The sequence below is a fragment of the Seriola lalandi genome, unplaced genomic scaffold, assembly GCF_002814215.2.
Source record: "Seriola lalandi dorsalis isolate HSWRI2012SDOR001 ecotype SW California unplaced genomic scaffold, Sedor1 jcf7180002054484, whole genome shotgun sequence".
NCBI lineage: Eukaryota > Metazoa > Chordata > Actinopteri > Carangiformes > Carangidae > Seriola > Seriola lalandi.
The window spans coordinates 1,064,425-1,081,436 of record NW_019525037.1 but is presented as its reverse complement, the minus strand read 5'-3'; the positions used below and the strand labels follow the sequence as shown (position 1 = coordinate 1,081,436).

At 41.6% G+C, this 17,012-nt stretch overlaps 2 protein-coding genes across 7 annotated transcripts in view; both read right to left on the bottom strand.

Moving 5' to 3' along the window:
* nrg1 (neuregulin 1) overlaps positions 1-10,084 on the bottom strand; it is a 34,748-nt gene extending 24,664 nt beyond the window's left edge. The window contains exons 1-2 of one of the 6 annotated variants that reach the window (XM_087175711.1): positions 9,683-10,077; positions 8,587-9,531 (exon numbers count right to left, since the gene is read on the bottom strand). In XM_087175711.1, the coding sequence (XP_087031837.1) occupies positions 8,587-9,292 (706 nt within the window). In that variant the 5' untranslated portion in view covers positions 9,293-9,531; positions 9,683-10,077. Of the gene's footprint in view, positions 1-8,586 lie in introns of all 6 variants that reach the window. The other 5 variants (XM_023412602.2, XM_087175714.1, XM_023412603.2 and 2 more) reach the window with 5 other exon arrangements.
* A 4,503-nt stretch (positions 10,085-14,587) lies between these two features.
* Positions 14,588-17,012, bottom strand: part of slc38a9 (solute carrier family 38 member 9) — a 19,440-nt gene continuing 17,015 nt past the window's right edge. The window contains exon 15 of the mRNA XM_023412664.2: positions 14,588-16,053. Coding sequence (XP_023268432.1) covers positions 15,888-16,053 — 166 coding nt within the window. The 3' untranslated portion in view covers positions 14,588-15,887. The remainder of the gene's footprint in view (positions 16,054-17,012) is intronic.

Sequence of the window (17,012 nt, the reverse complement as noted above, 5' to 3'; positions counted from 1 at the left end):
GATAGATAGATAGATAGATAGATAGATAGATAGATAGATAGATAGATAGATAGATAGATAGATAGATAGTCAGACAGACGGACGGACAGACAAACAGGTAGACAGATAGATATATACAGGTAGACAGACAGACAGACAGACAGACAGATAGATAGATAGATAGATAGATAGACAGGTAAATAGATAGACAGACAGACAGACAGACAGATAGATAGACAGGTAAATAGACAGACTGACAGACAGACAGGTAGACAGGTAGATAGACAGACAGACAGACAGACAGACAGGTAGACAGGTAGATAGAAAGACAGACAGACAGACAGACAGACAGGTAGACAGGTAGATAGACAGACAGACAGACAGGCAGACAGATAGATAGACAGGTAAATAGACAGACAGACAGACAGACAGACAGACAGACAGACAGGTAGATAGACAGACAGACAGATGGCTGCTCTCTGAGGTAGAAAGTGTTCTTGCTTTCCTGAATGCAGATGATCAGAGAGCATCTATTCTTAAAAGAACAGAGGAAGTACGCCTCAGGCCTCGGTGGGTGGGTGGGTGCAGTGAACACAACACTGCCAACATGTACGTAGTGCCATTATCTGAACATTACACAGCACTCTGCAGCACTGCAACAAACAGCTAGCTCACATTACTGTCCCTGAGAACACAATGAATGAGATATGACCAGACATGATGCAGCAGAGCAGAGATGTCAGTGAGGCTGCGAGACAATGAAGAGCTGCTCTCCATTCATGTCTTTATTGAACATGAACTCTTAATGTTTCATAAATATCGCTCCATGCAGTGGTGTGTGTCTGCGGTGCAGGGCTTCAGTTACTCTGCCCGTGTTCATCCTCATCATGGATGATGGAGTGCAGTGAGGGGGGGGGGGGAGATTTCCCTGCTTGGTTTTGCTGGTGGATCAGAAACATTAAACCAGAGAGCAGTGACGGTGCTGGAGCTTCGCCAACAGGCGGCTTCACTCCTCTGCTGTTCAGCCTCTTTGGGCAGAGCAGCCACTCTGCTGCAGTGGATGGTGTTTCTATCAGGTGCTGTCAAGGACAAACCAAGATGCACTGCAGCAGCAGAACCCTCCCTCCGCATGATTAACTGGGGTCACAGCAGTCACTTCTGTCAAGGTCAAACAATCATCTAAACACTGGAGGTAAAACCATTCTGCTGTCCATCCAACACACTGATGACACACTGACTGATTCAAGTTTGGGACTTTGAAAATGTTTTCGGCATCTGTCAGAGCTTGGTTTACAGTTCTACTATAGTTCAAAAAACATTTAGAAAAATCTACTGTCAGTAACAAAAAAAAACCAAACAAGATAAGAAAAGAAACCCTGCCCGTGCAGACACACACATGCACCGACTGATCCATTTCAGTATTTGAGGTATTTTAAAAACAGCATGATGCTGCATGTTGGAGAGGCAGGATTGAGCAACTAGAGGCATTACAAACCTCAAATAAATGATCCATACACACAACAAGGTGGTCTGTGCTACAAAACTGCTGAACAATTAAAAGCACAAGGCAACTCTTTGGGCTGAAGTTAACTAATTGTATAAATTATGATTTTATCAGCTTGACCACCTTTACAGTGTTTCACTACAGCAGTCCTCTCTCATTCTCTCACTGAGCTTGTCACTGCTCCTTTTCTTTACGTTTCATTTAACTGTGAGACAATGTTTTTGCTGCACCAGTTTCATGATAAACACATGTTAATGTGAAGGAGTCACAGGCCTGAGTTATGACACTACAAGAAGTACTGATCTCTGTCAAGGTTAATAATGAAGAAATGTTGTGTGACTCTGTTGAATGAATCTAAAATAGATTCTCACATTTTAACATTTTGTTTTATCGTCACTTTAAAACAAAAATAATTCTATTAAATCTTCAAAAAAAAGCACAAAAAGAAGAGCGGGTCAGAAAACAACAAGGAGTGATAATGAATCAACAATTCACAGTTTGTCAGAATTCAGATTTGGAGTTGTGCTCAGCTGAAATGGATGAAGGAAGAGGAGCAGCAGCTCCTGAGGACAAACAGAGGACAGAGTGTCTGCAGAGTGGACTCCAGCAGCTCAGAGCTGTAACACTGACCCTACATCAGACCAGTCGAGCTCACACAGAGGAGAGACGCCTGGAAAGGTAAAATCCTGTCACAGGACATTTAACACAAGAAGGTTTTGTGGAGAAACTGTTTCTGAGTGTTTCTGACTTCGCCCCAGGTACACAGTAACTGTAGCTCTGACATTTGGCTCCTTTGTGATGTCACATTGTTAAAACATCTTGAAGTGATTCTATCATCTTTTAAATGTTCAGTGGTAAATCTAAGGTAATCTTTTACTCTTCACAGTGTGACACAGTTTGAGTGTTTGAAAATGGCTTCCTGTTGACTCATCCTCCTGTGCCTTAACTGTACTGCGTCACGTTCTCCTCCCGCAGCACACCTCCTCAGTTATCACACTGCAGAGATAATGGTCCTCTCAACACCATCTGTGTTTCAGTCACATTAAACAGTAAGATGTCTCCATTGCAATTGACCAAGGTCAAGATAATGACATGGCCACACCAAGCATCAACCTCTGAGGCTGAGACATGAAGCCAACACTGAAGAGCCAGAAGCTGCAGTTCCTCTAATGACCACTAGAGTCTGGCTCCAACAGTGAGTCAGTCCCCATAGACTCCCATGTTAAACTGTCCAACTTTCCAGCAGAAATAAACATGTTTACAGCCTGGTACAGAAACAATTTTGGTCTCTACTTTTGGATTCGGTTCGGTTCGGAGTTCGGTTCGGAGTTCGAACATTTGAGCTAACGCCGTATCTCACTCTCATTCGCGTGTCTAGCCTTGTACATTTGTATATGCTATAATTGGTGAATCCAAGTTTTTGAGAGTTCATACCTTGAAAACGGTCAGTCTCAGATGTTTGTATTATTGTAATCTGGATAACTTTCCCCCCAGATGAACAAAGTGGCCAGATTTATTACTAGTCTGTCTCGTTACATGAACAAACAGGGTTAGCCTACAGATTAGCAATCTGTTGGTTTGCATGGGGGTTGACTCGAGGAGTCAAATTCCCAGCCTAAATTATTGTTTCAGTCTGGACATGTCCAACCACTTCAGGTGTGAGGTCTCTCCTTATTGGCCAGGAGGAAACAACAACAAAACTCAGTGGAATCCTTTCACCTGATGTATTTGGGACATAAATGATCTGACCTATGACTACTCATTGGTCATTACTACATTATTACTACATTATTACATGACTATTCAGTAGTCATTACTACATTATTATATGAGTGCTCAGTAATTATTACTACATTATTACATGAGTGCGCAGTAGTCATTACTACATTATTACTATATTATTACTTGAGTAACTTAGTAGCCTTTACTACATTATTGCAGGAGTGCTCAGTAGTCATTGCTACATTATTACTACATTTTGACATGAGTACTCAGTCTTCATTACTACATTATAATTACATGACACCATGCCCACTGAGACCAATGTTTTGTTTTAGTGTTTGTCAAACCTCTCACTTCTGAGGAGGAAATAGTGTTTCCAGTAGGAGAATGCTACACGCTGACTCCGGAGCTGCAGATTTACTAGGTCTCCTGTGCAGCACATTAGGATGCACTAAAGTACTGTGCTGATAAATTATATATTCATCTTAAATTACTAAAAATGCTGAATGCATAGAATATAAAAGGAACTGTTTCTGCAGTTCAGCTGCACACACACACACACACACACACACACACACACACAAAGCACATGGCTTTGATGAAACATCCTCTTTGAAAAGCTAGTGTCCGTCCTACAGATGAAGTTCATTCATAAATACAGTTCATGTATTAAGCTGACCTGTCCATGTTTGACCGTGACAAAACTCCAACATTTGGACTGAGGACCAGAACAACGCCGCACCTTAGTGTAGGTACAGTCTATTCCCAGGAAACAATGTAGGTGTATATAAAAAGCTAACACTTGCAGTTTGTTCTTCAGAATTGAAATATCCTGATGCTGATCGCCATTGAGATAATTAAAACCAATTTGCATCATATTCATTCATAAGTAAATGCTAATTAAATTCAAAAAAACTTTACGCAGCAACAGAAAATTTCTACCCATAGATTAGGAGTTTTAGATTTACTAGGATATGTTTTAAATGGTATTGTCACAACAAAGTGCCTTTTTTTATGGGGAAATATTGGACTATTTGGCCTCTTCACAAAGTTCACAGAGGAAATTCCTCTTTTGTAGAACTGATAACAACATCTGAAACGTGACAACGAGCCCCAGGTTCTTCATGGTGTGACAAGTAAAAAAGGTTCAAAACACTGCTTTAATCTTTAGAAATGTATATTATTTTATGGCAACATAGACAGACGAAAGAAAAAGAACAAAAGAGTAAAAGTAAAATCAATCCTATTGTGAATAGGATAAACTTCTGTTCTTTCACTTTGTGTCAAGCATGTCATGAAATTATAAAATGTAAATTTAGATTTAATAAGTGAGCTACACTGATTTTCTGCTTTTCAAAAAACAAAACTGAGAAACTGCATGCTGGAATTCAGGTAGTGGCGGGAGAAGAGACCAGCTCCTGGTAAAAATTTATCATTTATCTCATTTAGCTCAGGTTTGTTTGAGACTGGTGTCAGCAGTTACTGTATTTTCTTGCCTCTTCTAACCAACTATTATTATAGCTCATACTGTAATTACATCACACCTGCATGTCTCTGGGCTGTGAGGTAACCGGATGAAGTCCATGCAGATAGAGGGGGATCGTACAAACCCAGATTCAAATCCAGGACCAGAACTATGTTGTATCAGATACTGTTGTTTATCATGTTGGAGTTGAGTAACAGCCATATGTTTACATGTTAGCCAATTTCTACTTATCACAGATATGTCAGTATTGTTCGCCAATATCTGTCAAGAAGTTAAACTGTCAACGTTGAGGTCATTTTAGAAGCGGCGTCTTCAGGACATCGTTTGTCCGCTGGGTCCGTCCAGATCCTGTTCACGATTCTTTCAGAACTAACACAAAAATCTTTACAATAAATGTGTGTTTGTGTTAATTGGCCAATATGCTGTTATCACATTTAAACTGTCAAACATCCCTATTGGCCTAAACAGCCTACTGATACTGTTACGTATAGTCTACTAATGTTCACAGTGAAATATTTAGTGTATAGAAAATTAACATGTAGTAGAGTTTCATGCACCTAAGCTGCAGTTTTCTAATTGAGCTTCATAGATCTGAGTAAAAATATTTTTTCCACGGATTTATTACTTTATTTTTGAGTTACATGCTTGGTTTTTTATACTTTTTATCACTTTTTTTTTTATCAGCTGTGTGTTTCAATTATTTCACTATGCAGTGTGGTGTGGGCCAACAGTCATCACCATACTCGTAAAATAGATTTAACTTTTTATGACTGTTCAATAAAACACCACCACTGACAGCAAATCCTACCGTAGGTCTTCCAACACACAGCAGCAGTCATTCAATTTTAAGACTAACACTTCCATCATTCATTGTGCCATCTGTGTGACTGACTACTCCATCGTCACACCAGCTGATCTTCAGCTGGAGGAGTGAAGAGAATCTTGACCATCCTCATCTCATTGATGCCACATATCCACAGAAGCATTCGTAACCCGACTATTTGAAAAGATGAATTTAATTTTAGAAGGTAGAAGTGTTTGCAGAATTAGGGTGGACGGCGGAGGATCTCACAGACGGTTGGGGAGGAGGTCTATGGACAGGTGTAATCTCAGGAGTGCCAGGAGTTATATATATATATTGCAGATGCATGACTGACTGGTCAGTTACTGAGGCTATTACTCTGCTTCAAATCTGATCGGCTGCTGCATAAATCATCAATGAATCATCAATAATCTGCTTCTGCATGAATCATCAATGCTGACTAAAGTGATGAATGCAACACCATGTGAAAACAAAAAGCTTACGTTGGCTAAGCAGAAACTGCACATCAGTCACATTGCAGTCTAGCAATCATAGGATGTAGCAGTCTAATGATAGGGTGACATGTTGAATATAATAACAGGCTGGTAACCTGTAGTTCAGTGAGGAGGGACAGAGCTTTGATGAGTATCAAGTTCTTGCATCCACTCAATGTCCAGATTGGGGCTAAAACTAAAACTGATGCAGTCTAATCCAATAGACTGCCATAAAGCCTACAGTCATCAAGCTCCTAAAGTTCTGTGTGTGTTGGGACTATTTTGTAGGGGTGTTAATTTAACTCTGTGATCACACTGACCTGAACTCTGGGTCCAAACCTTTTACAACATTCCATATGTGATTTCTGAAAAAAAGGCGGGTGTTGCCCCCTGGGTATTGCGTATTTGTCAGTCTCAGTGGTTTTGACAAACCACACATGGATCTGATTTGCACTGTTTTCCCAAGAGATGGGGCCGAACTGGCCTTTGACCATCCAGAGTAAACAAGCGCAGATCGAGATGCTAACGGGGCCTCCTGTCAACATCAGGGCTGATGTGCAGGTGAGTGGATATGGGACAAATTTTTAAAGTCCTTATGGGACATGGAACCAAGTTTAATATGTCCTTCGTTTCTGGTCAATTGATCTTTCATCCATTGTAGCTCAAATACAACCAGCTTAACAACTATTGCAATTTCAATTAGCTTGCCAGTGTAGTGTTGCGTTCCATTTACCTTGGAAGTTGGATGTCAGAGTTGGGAACGATGTCACATCTGAGTTGATCGATTGCAGTACAACAAGTGGGAAGCTTGTTATTGTTGTTGCTTGCTTGTTGTTTTTATTGTTAGCAATACCAGTTGATAACAGCGCATTACTCCATATTTTGCACATACAAACACAGTAGCAATAGTTTTTGCAATTACTCATGTAATAACTATTAAGCACTCATGTAATAAAGTAGCAATGACTACTGAGTACTCATGTGATAGTTTAGCAACAACTACTGAGTACTCATGTAATTATGAAGCAATGACTCTTTTTCTTGGTCTCTCACCAGTTGTGTCATTAAGACATAACATAAACTATAGTTTCTGCGATGCCTTAAAAAATATAGGATGTCCAGAAAGACCCTGGTGCATCCTTATTGGAGGCACACTGGTGGTTTAGCAGTGTGACTGAACACGTCCATAAACTATTAAGGAGGAGAAAACTGCCTCTAAAATCATAGCAACACCACTGCCACAGATTGAGGTCATCTACATCTCCTGCTGCAGTAAGACGCTCCTAAGTATGATGGGGGAGGCCAGCAACCCACCACACGGTCTTTTCCCCCCCCCCCCCCCAGGAGAAGAGCCACAGAGGATCAGAGCTGAGACAAACCTCAAAGACAGGGTTTATCCCCAGGGGGTCAGACAACTGAACTAAAAGCACCTTACATGACTCCGGGATGAGCACATTGTGGGATTAGTTGTTGTTCATTGTTGTGTTTTTTCTCATGTTATTATATGTAGTTTTAATGGCTGAGAGCCAGGGCAGATGCGTTTCATTTGAATGTAGCTGTACTTTTTAAATGTTCATAACAATAAAACTTGAACTTGGTTGGTGAATCTGTCTTGAAACAGTCACACAAACAGACCTCACACAACAAACGATCAGGAGGCTCATCTGGTCTATTGATCCCTCACTGGCTTCCCACCAGCACAGCCGGGTGGGGAATTAAATACTAGCAGTTAGTTACAGGCAGTTAACTACGCAGAGATCAACCCTCTGCTGATTAAGTGGAGCTAATCCCTCACTGAGGCACTGGTTGGAACCTGACCCCCTCCACCCACACCATCACCTTCAATTAGCTAACCTAGATCCAGTGTAATAAATCACACAGTGATGTGACTACATCAGGAACGTCATGGTGGCGAGCCACTGGCAGACAGACAGTATTAGTGGTTGTTTTTCCCTGCGGCAGAGGAATGGAGGGGGCATCAATTAGCCTCCAGCAGGCTCTGACCTTGAAATGGAGCACAGGCAGAAAACAGGAAGTCTCCCTGTACCACAGCCTGGAGTTTCAGTTTGTGTCATGCATCATTTATTGATTTTCACTTTTTCATTCAACTGGCAATGTGCAGCCACACATTTTAGGGACCTTCCATATCGTACGCTGTCTACCTTCAGAATAACACCATCACAACATCCATCACTGTTGTGTGTATAAATTATTGTGGTATAAATTAAGGGATGGTTAATACTTAATGAGGAAGGAATGGATGTTAGAGATTACACATCCACTCACTGTGGGCATGAAGCAGTTTATCTATGGAGCAACATTTCAGAGGCTTGGTCATGGGCCTTTGTGCTGCACTCTGCAAGTCTCAACGTGCCTGCTTTCAGGCAAAGAGTCTGAAAGCAGATACTTCCTGGCTCAGCTGAAAGAACGCTGCATTTACAAAATCAATGGTAAGACAGAAAAAAAAAACATTTGCATACGTAGTTTGTCTTTACGCTGATGAAAATAAGTCCAAGGTTACTCAGGACTACAGCCTGCATCCCTGCCCATCACTACATCCATACACACCGCGTTCACTGAACATGTGCTGGGTACTTACAGATCGTGGGGATGATGATGTCGTTGGATTCCTCTGTTGACTGAGGGTGGGGAGTCTGCTTTGAGATGGCGGGACGCTCTGCGTTGTATTGGAGTGTAAAAGAGGAATCAGACTGAGTCACTCGTGGCGTCTGGGGCACGTACGGCCCTCGTGTAGATTTCTCTTCCACTACAACCTCGGGACGTCCTGGGGTAATGGCGATGGCGGTGGTCAGGGAGACAGTAGACGGAGATGAATGAGGAATCGACACAGTTAGTCCCAGCGTGGGGTCAATGGATATTATAATTGGGTCCTGTCCAATGGGTTTAGGATCCAAGTGAGTGGGTGGTTCATACTCAAAGATCTTATCCACAAAGACCCATTTAAGACCAGCTGTGCAGAGGGCTAAGCTAAGCAGACAGGCCAGGATAGGCAGAATGCAGATTTTCTCAGAGTGCAGGCAATTGTTAATCTGTTCCACCTCTATGCACACACAGCAGGACCCTGGCAAGGCCACAATTCCCAAAGCCCCCAAATGCTCCCCATCACCATCACCACCTCCCTCCGCAGTTCCCTCAGCACCCTCCTCCCCACTCTCACCAGCTGCCTCTGTCTCCTCAGGTTTCTCCTCAGGGACTTGTCCAGTATCAACAGTAGAGCCGGTGGGGGAGGCCGATCCGGGAGGGGGGACTGGCCCTGCAGAGAGGTCCTCCATTCCCTCAGTCATCCTGTCCAACTGCTGGATGAAGGGTCTCTGAACAGCTCAACTCTTAACTGAGAGCATCACACAGTGGCTGTCTGCCACCGGTCTCCTCAAGTACGTTTTCCATCATGAGGCTGCAGAGTCAGAGCTGGGATTTCAGAGAGAAGTAAAAACGCTCTTCAGACTGAGTCGAACCTTGTTAACAGTCTGGGAGGTCTGCAGACAGCCTTCTGTGCACGAGGGACAGGAGTTCCTCACTCATGCTTTCTTACAAGAAACACAATTATGAGTCTATAAATAGAATCATCAAATTAGCTGCAGGCAAAAACGAAAAAGATGGCCAAAGAATTAGATTCCTGAAACGTCCTGTACGGTCTAGCAGTGAGCAGTGGTGGAAGAGCAGCGCTCACTCACCTGAGCACTTGGGCAGAAGAGGCGGTGTCGACGTGCTGGGCCGGCTGCAGCTGCAGTGGCTGTAGTGCAGAGGACAGGACGGCCAGGCACTGCAGAGGCAGGAGGGACATGCTGCCTTGTCTGTGAGCTCCAAGCTGAAAGGCTGAATCATCAGGGAGCGGCAGGTGCCCTTCCTCTCAGCGCAGCCACAGAAACAGATGAGTAAGGGGAAAGAGAGAGAAAGAGAATCAGAGAGAGAAGGAGGGGGAGGGGGGGCTGCAGTAGCACAGAAGGGCAGAGAAGACGGGATACTCCCCTTTTTCTTCTCCCACCCCTCCTCTCTCAATCTTTCCTCTCCAAGTGGTGAACAGGGCAGCCTCTGGCCTCCTCCCTCTCTGCCTCTCTTCCTGTCTGCTGGTGTGTCCGTGCTCTCTTTGCCGGCTGCTCCCAATCCCAGCACAAAGCATCCAGCTAAGCAAGTTCCTACTTGATCCAATTAGAGAGCTTGTCAGCCAATCACAGGCAGACAAACTGCTGTAGCCACACCCTCCAGCACCACTCCCCATTGATTATGCTGATACTAAAGGGTGTGTTTTTTGTCAAGGGGAAGGAGCCAGGGGAGCAGACATATAATCCACCCCAAGAGGATGCTGCCATTGTGTTCTACTCTTCTCAAGTATCTGCATTCAGTAGTGTAATAACATAATAACACAGATGATAATGATAATGAATACAGTGCAAGTCAGTCGCACTGACGGGGCGCGCACACACACAAACACACACACACACACACACACACACACACACGATAGTGTGTTAAATGCTGCCTGATTTTGTTATAACACCCCCTAATGGGGCCACAAAAATTAAAATCAGGGAATGTGACTAATTTTTAAATGAACTAATTCAAGAAAGGAAAAAAATCATGAATCATACTTAGAACTTTTATTTTGGTATCCAGTTCATCAGATGTAATACTGTCTAAACTGGGGATATTGATCAGAAAACTCACACTGTCTCCAACAGCATGCACGTGTGACAGAAAGCCCCCAGACCGCCAATAAAACTATTAACTCCACAACCCCCAGCCCTGCTGGCTAATGGGCTAGCAGGACAAAGTCTTCCTGAGGAGTTGGGGCTTAAACAAGATGAAAACCGTCAGAAAGGTCAGGTCACCGCCACACTGAACACTGACACTGCTGTGACCCTTTCAAATCCTCAGACAGAATTAATACCAGTAATGGTATCTGTGGGAGAGGACTTCCTGTCAGCCCCCTGAATTAGGGACCTCCATATTGATTTACTTCTCAGCATTTCCATACACTTTGTAAGGAGGACAAAAAGCGCCCTAGAAAATAATTAAATGAGCATGATAAATTAAAAATGAATAAATAGATTTTTCACAAAAGAACCAATAAATATATCAATTGGTAATAAATAAATAAGATTTTTCTGTATTTAAATAAATGTGGAAACAAATATATAAATGAATGAATACATAAATTAATTAATCATTAATTGTCTGTTTTCAATGCTTTTATTCTGGATTTTAATTCATAATTAAATCTAATTAAAATGATATAAAAGTGACAGATTTCATTGTGCAGTTGAAAATATTGAGCAAACATTGTATTAATCCTGCATAAATGTACAGAATGACTCAGTGAACAATGATAGGAAGAAAATACATGGTCGAGTGTTGGTGAACGATGTGTGAATTTTTAGGTTAAGTCTATACCACCCTGCGCCGCTCCGGTACACAGTCTTTACCAATGAGCTTCCTTCACTATTAAAAAAGGCTTGTACTTCAGTTTGTGCTGATGACGCCACAATATATTTAGCAGAAGCAACAATTAGTGATTTAAATACAAATCTTGATCAGGAGTTGATGTTAGTTGTAGACTGGATCAATAGCAATAACGTTATTTTGACTATGTCTAAACAACCAATGTTATAGGAACAAATAATTATTTATGTAACACATTGCTAAAGCAGGTGGATGAAGACAAACTTTTGGGAGTTGTCCCATGTAGCTCTTTCTTGTGGGTTAAGAACAAATGTTGTCTCTCTTGGTTTGAAGTAAAAAATAAATTGCTGTATTCATTGATGGTTTACATTAGGAATGACATAACAACAAGGACTCAAATTATTCAACAAGGTACACGACTGGAGGTTGTTTTACTTTGCCAAAATCTAAAACCTCATCAATTCAGCGTACAGTAACATACAGAGCAATGCAGGAATGGAATTCACTGGGCCACAAACTAAATTCATTCATCTCAATGGTAATGGTGAATAATTTCAGAGAAAGACCTCACAAAGTGAATCTATCTGAATGACTAGATACCACCAAAGAGGAGGAAGAACATTTCATTCTTATTTCAGCTATTTTTTGTAGTTTGGGTGAAGCAACTCATTAAAATGAATCCGAGGGGGAAAAAGTTCGCCTACATAAAGTAGAGTCAAAAACACAATAATGCCAAACCACAACTATACAGGCCTTCACCCACAGACACGGACAGTGGAAGTTAATGTTTTTGCATAGATTTATGGGTCACAACATGATCACTGCCGCAAGTATTGTTGCATATAAACAACAATACTGAAAACTGTGAAACAATGATTCTCCAGATGAAATCATATGTGGATGCTAAAAATAAAAAATGTAGTTCAAGTCAAAGACAAGGAAAACTTTGGCTAGTCAGATGTTTCAAGTGTGACAGCTGCCAAGACGGTGATTGCGGGATGATAACAGTAAAGTAATAACAACCACACCATTGTTAACTACACACAATGACATATATATATATATATACATACATATATGTATATATGTATGTGTATGTATGTCTGTATGTGTATATATATAAATATATATATACACACATACATACGGCACATCACTGTAATGTAATACAGTGATGTGTATTGTAATACACATCACTGTATTGTAATATTTACAGTAAGAGGTAAGAAGGATACATTAGTTAACCCCCCTGAACTGTTGTTTCTGCCTCTTTTGGGGGGAATCCAAGTCTTAATCAGGGGAATGCAACCACCTCAATACGTCACATAATTCTGACCCTCCTCTCTAAAACTGGACGATAACCTTCCTCAAAGTTACTGAGCTTCCACAAAAAAACTATAAGTCCGTTTTATAATCTTGTGAACATCCTGGATCCCTGGAAAGACGAGAGGATCACACATGAGTTTTAACAAAATATGAATGAACTAGGGGGTAAAGTATGTATCAGTGACATCAGTGGTGTGAGTGCATGAATGAGGAGACGGTGATGTGTAATGAACAAAGGAAATGAACACAGGGGAAAACCATTCACCCAGGGGAGACAGCGACAGATGACTGGATCCGCCAGCCTATACCTGATGAACAGCCAGCTCAGGTGTTAGTCACCTCCTGCTTATCTCCCAAAAAATGGAAAAGGACCACCCACAAAGATCAGCACAAACAGGAAGTGAAGAGGGTGATCACATCATTGATTTCCCATTTAAGGTTTGCAGAGATTATAAGGACACCTCCCTCTTGTCTGCTTCATCTTATCTGCTCACTAACCCAACCTCTGTCGTACAATCAGCAGATTCAATATTTAAACTGAGTCACTGTGAGCACAGTCTGAGCAGAAGAATAAAGCAGAACCAGGGGTGCAAACTCACCAGGGGGTGAAAAATGTGACAATGATGTAACTACTACTAACCCACCACTCTCTTTCTGATCTGTCTTCTTTCTTTTCATCATTGTTTTCCGCCAAACGTGCTCTGAGCTGTCTCTCTCTCTCTCTCTTATGACACAAACTTGATGGAAAGTAAACTCCTCCGCTCAGTGCGTTTGAGCCAATCAGATTTCAACAAAAAAACGAGGGTCATTCGAGGGGCCGCTCGTATTTAGGTGATAAATGTAAGTGACAGGTGACAGGTTTGCGCCCCTGAGGGAGCTCCAGCTGCCGTTTCCAGCTTATTGGAGACAAAGGAAGTTCAACCAGTTAATAAATCCAAGGTTCACTGACTTTTTCCACCAGAACCAAAAATGATTAAAGACTGTGTTTAATAAAGACTCATCTTCAACTGTTTGTGTGATATCAGGTCAGAGACACTGTTTGTCTACACTTGTGAGGATCAGGTCACAGTTTATGATGTTAATGCAGTAAACCAGCTCATTCAGAGGCTTACTGACTGTTCTTCAAACTGATCATATGAGGAAAGAGACTCCAGATGTTTTGACACAGGTTAAAGACACAAGGACACTACACCGTCTACTGATCTGTTCCCTCTGTAAATAAACTGGTTGTGATCAAGTTGAATATAAGAGAATTCACTCTGATCATGTGATCGTTTAAAGCAGACAGTGTCACTGTGAACTGTAAACAGCTCAAAGGCTTCAGAAGCTAAACTGAAGATCCCACTGACCCGACACTCTGTCTGCTTTAAATCATCTGACCAGATAAATCCAGTTTTCCATCATTTTCTCAACCATTTCTACAGTAACATTGAACTCACCACTTCATTTTAAGACAGAGCTGAACAATGAATCAAAGTATTATTGAAATCTCAATGTGGTCAAGTGAAATGTTCAAATCACAGCAGCTGAAATGTTTTGATGAAGGTGAAAATGAATCACAGCAGATCAGAAATGAAGCGCTGTGAAGCTACAGAGACGCCCCGGCCTATAAATCATATTCTCCTGATGATCACATCACTTTTTATATTTTCTTAGTGAAAATGACATGAAAACAATAAAATCAATTTTTTCCGTTACTCATCTGTGATGATCATTTTACTGTTTTCATTTCTAACTAACTTTGCAAGAACAATGTTACTAATGACTAATTAACATTACTAAAGTAAGACCTACATAAAATAAACCAGTTATTCTTCACATTGGGTTAAAATACAAACACCAAACTCCTCCTCTTCCAGACTGATATGGTTTATTTTCACACACACATTCCCTTTGTCTATCCTATCATTAATAAAAAATACAACACACTGAGGACAGCAGCTAGAATATAGGCGTCATATAAACATGTCAAACATGTAAATCAACACTATTCATAAAATTAAAAGGTTGTGCATAAAGTTTCTTCAACAGAACATGGCTGTCCTCAGAACATACAAACAGTTTATATGATCACAAAGTTAGTAATGATTCCCTGGTGTCAGACGGACACACATCTATATGAAAATAAAATCACATGTAACAAATTTAAACCTGCAGTAACTGATTGTTTTGGTCTCTAGGGGGCAGTGAAGTGAAGCACTGACGAATCACCACCTTTTAAACAGACAGTGACCTCGTTATCAAACAGCTGCTTATTTCCACACATCACCATGGTGATTCATGTGGAGAGGTGATGAATCTCAATCCAGTGTCCCCTCTCTTTTAGCTCTATGTTTGATCTCCACCAGCTCCTGATGGAAATCCACTATGTTCAACAGCTGCTCAGACTGAGTCTGTCTGCAGGTAGAGGACAGTGGAAACATCTGCTGCAGCTGGAAAAGACACGGATCAAGACTGAGCTGAAACTCAGTGTGAAGCTCTGTGAAGCTGCAGATTCAGACTCTCTGTAGGTTCATCACAAAGAGCAAAGCCTCTCATATTACACATTATTATTAGATCCATTGTTATTATAAAAATACTGATTACAGCCGCTTTAAAGTTCACTCGCTGTAGTAGAATTAGTGCTGGATTGAGCTGCTGTTTGAACGGAGATAAAAACAGAGCTTTAATAGTTTAAAAGACACTCCCCTGCTCGTGACCACACACACACACCACAGGTTCCTGCTGCTGCTGATGTTATTAAAGAAACAGTTTCAACACACTGTTTGCCTGGGCAGGTCTGGGATCAGTCTGGGCAGGAATAATCAACAGTATCATTCAGGAAATTATCTCCCAGGAAGATTTGATCATAGAAATACCACGGGCTGGAAAATAAAAAAGATAATGTTATCAAACCGAGACATTTGACTCCTCTTCTTCCTCTGAAATGGAAACCTTTACAAATGACATCACTCTGAGTGTGTGATATTTAATCTGACATCACAGCCACACACATTAACGCTGACCGTCTGCAGGGTGCTGTGGGTTATCAGGGCATTACACTGGCAGCCATGGCCTAACTGGGATAACACACACCATTATTTTCCATCTGAAATCTAGCACATCTTTTAGTCTTGCCTCTGATTGGTTCAGAGCATCTACGTCTGACCGTCTCTACATGAAGAACTGAGCCAGCAGGTTGGCCAGGCCCAGCAGGATCAGGAAGCTGTGGAAGAGGGCTGAGGGCCAGCGCAGCGTCCCCTGACGCTTCAGGGAGATCATGTGGATTAAAGCAGGGAAGACGAACACGAGAGCCAGGCCACATGTCGCTCCAGAAAACCTGCAGGAGGAGACAAGAGTTAACACCAGCACAGTTAGACTGATCACTGATGCAGCCTCGAGACTGAAGTCTGTGATGATGAATTAACACTTCAACATCAATGACCAAGACAGACAGGTTTAGATTCTTTTGTTACTCCCAGGCTCAGTCATGTGACACGTGCGTTATCCAGAAGCATGAAGGAGGAGAGGATACTTCAGAAAGAACCAGGTTTGACTTGATCAATGATTTCTTGAATAATGGAGCAGGGTATGAAGTTTTTATTCTCTACAGGTTCATGTGTGTGTTAGACGCTGACAGTGAGCAGTCACACCAGCTCCTCTCCTCCTTTCACATCAGCATATTTACAGACAAAGGTGCTGGTTGTCAACACTGCTTGTTCGCGCCAAATCATTTTGAATGAGCAACAATCACTGAGGAAACTCCAACACACAGCTGACTGACCAATGGTGTAACTCCATCACTCAGTCAAGTATAAGGCAGGCTGCATTATTGGTTCAAAGAAAATCGTTGACAGAAATTTGTGTTTGTCCCACAAGTGTCTGATTCTGGAGTTTGTTGCGTGATCACTGAGGAAGAATCTCAGTAGTCTTCCTCTTTCACACCTAACAGTGATTACACTGTTCACCTCCTGCTCACCGCCATCATGGCCGAAGTTTCCTGTCTCTGCTACCTGGACATCGTCTCCCACACACTGATTCGTTGACCATCACGTATTGATTTTCTATTTCTTTTTCTACCATTTTATTTCATTGTAGAGCTGTGCAGCCCCTTGATTCACTCAGCCTCTCTCTCTCTCTGTCTCTCTCTCTCTTTCTCAACTCTGTTTTCTCAGTTCAATAAGTTTTGTTGAATGTCAGGTGAACAACATTGCCAAAGCGTCACTGACAATATAGTAATGATGGAGAAAAAATAGGAAAATGTACATATATATATATTTATATATATATATATATATA